General features: G+C 41.8%; 2 protein-coding genes across 2 annotated transcripts in view; both read left to right on the top strand.

The window, feature by feature from the left end:
- The first annotated feature begins 452 nt into the window (after window positions 1-452).
- On the top strand, window positions 453-2629 carry LOC109469546 (follistatin-like). Its single transcript, XM_019768079.1, has 3 exons — window positions 453-481; window positions 629-865; window positions 1574-2629. The coding sequence occupies exons 2-3, from the start codon at window positions 634-636 to the stop codon at window positions 1681-1683; spliced, it is 342 nt and encodes a 113-aa protein (XP_019623638.1). The 5' UTR covers window positions 453-481; window positions 629-633; the 3' UTR covers window positions 1684-2629.
- A 2691-nt stretch (window positions 2630-5320) lies between these two features.
- LOC109469545 (NADH dehydrogenase [ubiquinone] iron-sulfur protein 4, mitochondrial-like) overlaps window positions 5321-7036 on the top strand; it is a 6493-nt gene continuing 4777 nt past the window's right edge. The window contains exons 1-2 of the mRNA XM_019768078.1: window positions 5321-5643; window positions 6053-6146. Of these exons, the coding sequence (XP_019623637.1) occupies window positions 5567-5643; window positions 6053-6146 (171 nt within the window). The 5' untranslated portion in view covers window positions 5321-5566. The remainder of the gene's footprint in view (window positions 5644-6052; window positions 6147-7036) is intronic.

Genomic DNA, 7036 nt, shown 5'->3' on the forward strand with positions numbered 1-7036 from the left:
GAGTTGTCGTATTTCCACAACAATACGAAAACATTATACATCATTATACACAGCCGCACAGCCCCTGATTTGCTCAAGCTGCCAGAGGATATACTGAAAGCTCTAAAACGGGTAGCGGTAAAGCAGTGGAAAATCGCCCCCAGCATTTGTACATTCCTTGTACGCCGCCTGTTCAGTAAAACACTTGATCCAACCAGACATATCAGGCATGCCATCGCGGGGCTTAGGGCTTGTGGTTTCCCTGTCACGATAGGCGTCACTAGATCACCACAAGTTATGGAGTAGGACCACCAACACAAGCGGATATCAGCCGCTGAAGGTGTCCATACACCCCCATCATCAGGCAGACAACAGTGACGCTAAACAGACAACGTGTATATGTACATGTCTGTCATCGTCAGTCAAAACAACCGAACATGAACGGGGTCATCGTGCTTGCGAGAACCGGCCAGCAGCGATCGTTCTCGTTCTGTCTTGTTCGGTCAAGGCTCTTCGACATTCTTACATTCTTTAACATCCCACGCAATCTTTGTGGTAACACCCCCCCCCCGACACCATGCTTGTCTTGTGGTGCATTTGTCGACGTTAATCCCTGCTAGTTTAAGTAACAGATTCTTTTGTAACGCAGGGTCGATGACCTGCGATGGGCTGGCATGTGGGAGAGGGAAGCGGTGCCTCGTGGACAAGAACAACAACCCGCGGTGCGTGACGTGCGGGATGGACTGCTCCCACCACAAGGCGGCTCCGTCAGACCCGATCTGCGGCTCGGACGGCGTGACGTACGCCGACTGGTGCGACATGAGAGAGACGTCGTGCAGAACGGGCTTCATCATCGAAACAAAGCACATCGGGCAGTGCACGGGAGGTAAGATTTCTTGCTTGACTTTGGGCAAGATATAAAGACATTCGCTAGCAGGATTAAACTGTAATTTCCAACACAAATTTCAAGAAGTGCGACTCATAGTCGAGTACCAAATTTTTGACTGAGCAAGAAATGAGCAATCAAACGCAACATATGACTTTCAACAGTTGGAGAAAGTTTATGGCGTCCCCCGTCCATATCGAAGAGTACGGATGGATTCTACCAACACTGATAAACGTTCAAGCCAAGATAATGCCATGTCTGCAGCAGTTGAAATACTGTAAAGTCAAAGCAGTGTCACTAGTATACTTGTAAGATACGGGGTCTCCAAACCCAGCGTCAATGACATAAGCTGTTGATGACATAAGCTTTCCTCATATCACTCCACCGAAAGAAAAAGACAGAAAGATTCCAAACTTTTCTAACCCCTTAGCAACTTGACAAACCATATCAAACATATGGATGTATAAACATCGGGTCCAGAAACATCGCTAAACATATGCTGGCAACAAGACAAATTGAGTGTCAGAAACTAGTGCTGGCAGATCAGCTGAATCTTTCATAACATGATCTAACAAAAACTGCTTCATAAAAAAAAAGCCGTTTTAGAGCTATGGAAAAACATTTTAGGAGTGCATGTGTCAGGTACATATATTTATGCATCAAGCTGTCTAAGAATCATCCCATTTGTAAAATCCTTTTTCCTTCTAGATAGAATGCCGATGATGACGGACACCTATCTCTTTGAGGGATCCATGTCGGGCGAAGCGGGAAGTTCTTCAACTAGTTTCCCCGATGGGGATGACGACGAAAGTCGGTGAACTGGCATCTAAACTGTGGCGTCTTTCTCTTTCAAAACTCTATCAAGTAAAAGACATTAATATATGCACTGTGCACATTGTCATTCCAGTTTTCCTCCTATGACTATTTTTTTTGTTGTCCTTAGATTTCATGTAGTTCACGCAACAGTGTTGCGGTTACTCGCAGTTGCCGACGGCTATTGAGTTGTTACAGTATGCATGCAAATGTATGGCAGGTTATCTATATTAAGTTTTTTTTAAGATATTGAAATCCAAAGGAAAATATTGTTACAAGGACTGTATTGTATATTTTTATTATTTATGTGTAACGTGGGTGTATGCTCAGGTATTGTGAATTTGCAAAAAATCTCCCCTATAAAGATATGGAATGAGAGTCTTACCGTATGCGTGGTGTAAGTATTGAAGAGATGATTCTGTAAAAATGTGAACTATGTGCGAATGTTCGTGTATATTTTATTGCTTTTTAAACAGTATTTCAGTTACTCTTTTTGCGGCTGATGTATAAAAAGTAGACCACATTAACGCCTCAAACACCAAGCCCGATAACGTTTTGACTGATGCAAAAACGTGTAAAGCAATGATACCAAATGAACACGAGCATACACGTAGATAACGCCGCAGTCGTAAACAGCATATATCTACAACATTACATCTGTGCACATCGGTAACAGTCTGTTAAAGCAGCTAGCTCCATCAAGGTTAGGTATAAGGTAAAGCAGGCTATAATAATGACAACAGACGAACTGTATTCTGCAGCTCAGATATGCCATGTGATACATAAACTATAGGACTCGTAGTAGCTTGGGCGTTCATTTCAATGATCATTGTGATAATTGAAATACGTAGTGCATATTGTACATGCTATTTCTCGATAGCGATGTGTACTACACATGTGGGCATCAAGTAGCGTATGTGGTTGTATTAAAAAGAAATGTTGCAGACAGTACTGGTCTTGTCTTACTTTACTTGTGCGTATGTGGGGTGGGGGTGGAAGGTTTTTCCTATACTCCGGTCTATAGATGCTTTATTTTGGGTTACTGTAAGAAAAACGTCAACTACGTTGAAAAGACGCAGGTAATGGAAGCAAAGGGCGAACTGTAATGCCAAGACTTACTCTCCAAGCAGAGGTTGGTGGGGAGGATTGTGACCTTTTTAATATGCTCCGTTTCTGCTGGTGGGTTCAAACCTCCTTGGTAGTAGCACAGAAAAATACGGAGCATATCAAAATGGTCACTAGTCTTCCCCACCAACCTCTGCTTGGAGAGTAGGAAAGATTGGCATCCATGAACTTTGCGCATTTATACAGTCGAGTCGGACTAATTAAACACACTTATCTATGGAGAGGTCTAGCTGTGACGTACACGTACATGTACAAGACGCGACATGGACTTTCTGAAGGTTTTCCGCTATTCATTGCCTCAGCAATGGCCTCAATTCTGTAGCCAACCAAGATCAACCTAGCACTCCAATGAATTTTATTGCAGAAATGTGTCATATTTGTGTGGCATACACTGACTAAAATTAAAAATTAAAAAAAAAAGTTCGTGCATAGGTCTGTCGTCTGAATGAAACATGGATTTTTGCATAAATGGGTATTAGCATCCTAGGGTCCTAAATTGGCTTGTTTGTTGTTCTTGGACTTCTTGAGCAGTTTAATTCTCCATGTATGGACTCGGCTGCGAATCATGGCCCACTATTTTTGTTAAGTCGGGAAAGCAAGCAAAATGCTTTGATTAGCTGACTTACCGGGGACATTCAACTCAAAACACATGTGCAGACAAATCGGGGTTAACGTGGGAGGCTTGCCATTGGCAATTGCACGAAACAGCTTCATGACATCAAGAGGTGCATAGCCTGGTATGCAGTCTATCGTACACTCAACGGGCTCTCCAAGCCAGGCTTCAGTTCTCCGCCCTCCTGCACCGTTGAACTACGCACTCGGTAGGAGCAGATCCTACGGTGGCAAATAGTCACTCCTCTAGCCAATGGGTTGGGTGAAAAAAAATTCCAGTGCAAAAGTGAAACCCCGATAAAAAAAAACACACCAAAAATAACCGCAAACCTAAACCTCTGCTTGGAGAGTACGTTCAGCCCAGGATGCCTAGCTGTAGCCTGGTAAACGAAGAGTTGCGAAGAGGACGAAAGAGACTCACCCGCAGCCCTACATCTGCATCGTTTGTTCATCAGTTTGCTTGATTGTCTTCGTCAGAAGGACTATGAAATTGTCTCGCCGGAGTGTGGGGACTGCGGATTTAGCAATATAACTCTTGAAGGCATGATTCGACGTCCATGATTTTTGGCAGGCAGATTACCGTTGTTGAGGCCGAAGTCAAGTGCAAGTTTCGGCTTCGTGGGGGGTACGTGCGTCACGTTAAAGCACCTTTTGTGTTTGTGGCTTGTTAGCAAAATAACTCGAGTATATGTACATTGATGTTTATAATTTTTTGTAGGCAACTTACTATTGTTGAGACCAAGGTTAAGTTCTTTAATGGGCTTCGTGGGGGGTTCCGTTGTCACTGTAGCGGACCTTTTGTGTTTAGAAATCCCCCACCAACATCTGCTTGGAGACAGCCGACAGCTGGATATAGCCAGGAATACCCATAATGGATGGGATCAAATGACGTTACATTGAGGGATTGTACTATAATAACTTCAGCAGGGGGAGGATAGGTTGGACATGTGTCAGGTTATTTTCTACGGCCACACCAAGTAATTGCTATGGATGACATCCACTGGAGACCTTAAATTTAATTATCTTAAATTTAAGGCAAAAGCGCAATAAAAACACGAAGGGCCGAAAAACGAGATGCCTAGATTTGGAATATACTAACTGTAGAAACACAAATGTTAGGACACAAATTGAATAAAAGAACGCAGTGTAACAAGAAACAAGTCTTCTGGCAGTAGTCGCCCTGTTCTGATTCTTTCCTTTATAACATCTTCTCTTATTATATTTTGCGACACTGTCCTGACACTTTCAACACAGTAAGAATTTCTTGAAAGTTTTTTCCAGTAACAGTCCAAAATCAAATAACTTAGGGGGGGGGGCTAACATGGGTGACGACGCATCTGTATAATCTGCGGCAACCCGTTTCAGGGTGTTCTGTACCATAAAAAGAGTACAGAGATTCTTTTGTTCTTTAGACCAAATTGATTATTAAAAAGAGTAAAGAATACGCATGTTCATTTCTCTAGAACGATGTACCTCTGACGAAGACATGAGATCTCCGACCTCTAGTTATTAATATATTTATATAATTAATAGTGCCCCCCCCCCCAAAAAAACGCATATGTCATTAGGCAGTCTTTCGAAGGGTCTTCGAAGGACCTACCCGACTCCAACCATCCTTGCAGCAACAGAAAAATAATGGAAGAGTAAACAAAAACTGAAGCGTAAGAAGTTAAGTCGGCACATTCCATAATTTGATCGTCCTCAGCAAATAAATGTTTGTTTTGATCAACTTCATCAAGGTTATCTCCAATTAAATCTGTTTGATTTTGATCAATTCCTCTGTCAGACATTTCCTGCTATAGTTTTTCTCTCACCCTTTGATACTTTGGAAAGTACTAGTAAGTGACACTAGACTTCGAGATTCCCGCCCTTTGCAGACGCTGACGCCATTTTGGCTTCCTGACCAAAACTATCAGATGACTCTTTTTGAGATCCCATCCATCGCCCCCTCTGCCATGAGGAGGTGCCAGATAGCTTCCAATAAGTTAGGATGCTAATTTGGATTCTTCGTTACACACTGTAACTTGTTACTGTACAATCACATTCAAGAAATCTGAAAGATACGAGGAAAGAAATTTCTGTTGATACTCACCAGTGAACTCTGAAAAAGTTACCCACAATCCATAGTGAAGAGACACAATGTGACGTCACATGATTGTCAAGATGGCGTCCTTGCTGAGAAACGGAATACTAAGGACAGCGGGAATCGCTTTCGTACGGCCGCACAGGTGAGATTTCGGCATGTTGACAATGCTCTATGGATTGTGTACTTACTTTTGCAAATATTTTGTGCGATGTTGACGTCAGAGGTGGCTGGAATGTATCGAAATGCGCGGCGAAATTGGTTGACCTGAGTTCGAGTAGTGGGGAGGGGGGCGTCTCTCCAAAAGTACTTCTAAAATTATATATGTAGCTTTTAATAGGTAGCTAGGCCCTAACCCTTGTAGAAAGCTGACGGGTTTATGTGTGTACCACTCTTAAAACCTGAAGCATGGTGTAACACACAAGTTCTGTTCATGGTAGATACTACCTTAGTCTACCTATTTCTCTCCGCAGCATGTGCGTGTTGTTTTTCTCTTGAAAATAACCTGCAGATCAAAGCTAATACTCTGTTTGCATAACTTTTGGAACGATCAGAGCTGCTGCCTGTGTAAGGAATTTATCCCAAGAGACCAGTCCATCAGCAACTACCAATGAAGAAACTCAGATCACCCCCTTTGAGGAAAAAGTGGTATGTCCTGTGTTGTTATTTGCATATATGACTGAGTACATGTAACTTGTGATAAGTAGAATTATGCTATGTCATATTATATAGTGATTTCATACGGAGGCACATACTTTTTATCTTTTCAAGTAAGGCCATAGTGCCCTGTTCTTCCCTGTTGAGACTTAAATGTTTAGAAATTACATATAACATAGGGTGGCACTGATCTTTTCATACTCTCAGAGGTTGGTGCATGTACATGTGGGGGAGATTGTTACCTTTCTTTGATGACAGAAAACAGGGCAGATGATAGAAAGGTCACAATCTTCCCCACCAACTTCTGCTTGGAGAGAACTTTTAATGAATCCTTTTGCAAGCTGAGGTCTAATTGAAGTAAAATTATTATTTCAATTTTAGGCCACACCAATTTAATTTGTTGGTTCTCGGATTCGCCTCTTCGTTTTTTTCTGATTTGCAAAAAAAAAATTGATTCTGGTCCTGAATCAACTGAAAAATGCTCATGTTTTGCCCCCCAACAGTTGAGGAAAGTCCTTTTCTTCCTAGTTGTTACAGTTTTCCCATCTATCATTGCAGTGGTTTGATTAAAAGTTCAAAATTCAATGTTTAAATTTTAACCCAGCCTTTTGTGTTGACTTCATGGCTCATTTTGTAGCATTTAAGCCTATAATAGGATGCCTAGACCTGTTTTTATTTTTATTTTTTTTTCGCCCTGTCGCTTCATATTTTTTCTGAAAAAATCCAAGAATCAACAAATTAAATTGGTGTGGCCTCAATTCAAAAAGTCCTCTCTATCTTGTTTGAAAGTGGGCTTACCTGATGGCCAAAGGTAATCTAGAAACAGATGTAATCTCAGTGTTTTACAGGTGTTTTTGCAACATTTTAAACATCTTTCTTGT

This window comes from Branchiostoma belcheri, unplaced genomic scaffold (assembly GCF_001625305.1).
Source record: "Branchiostoma belcheri isolate BF01 breed outbred unplaced genomic scaffold, Haploidv18h27 scaffold207, whole genome shotgun sequence".
Taxonomy (NCBI): Eukaryota; Metazoa; Chordata; class Leptocardii; order Amphioxiformes; family Branchiostomatidae; genus Branchiostoma; species Branchiostoma belcheri.

What these genes read in the sequence shown, in the direction of transcription:
- LOC109469546 (XM_019768079.1), top strand. Translation starts at nt 634, where the DNA reads ATGACCTGCGATGGGCTGGCATGTGGGAGAGGGAAGCGGTGCCTCGTG. An exon ending in CATCGGGCAGTGCACGGGAG is followed by an intron (nt 866 to 1,573) that starts GTAAGATTTCTT and finishes TTTTCCTTCTAG; the next exon opens with ATAGAATGCCGATGATGACG.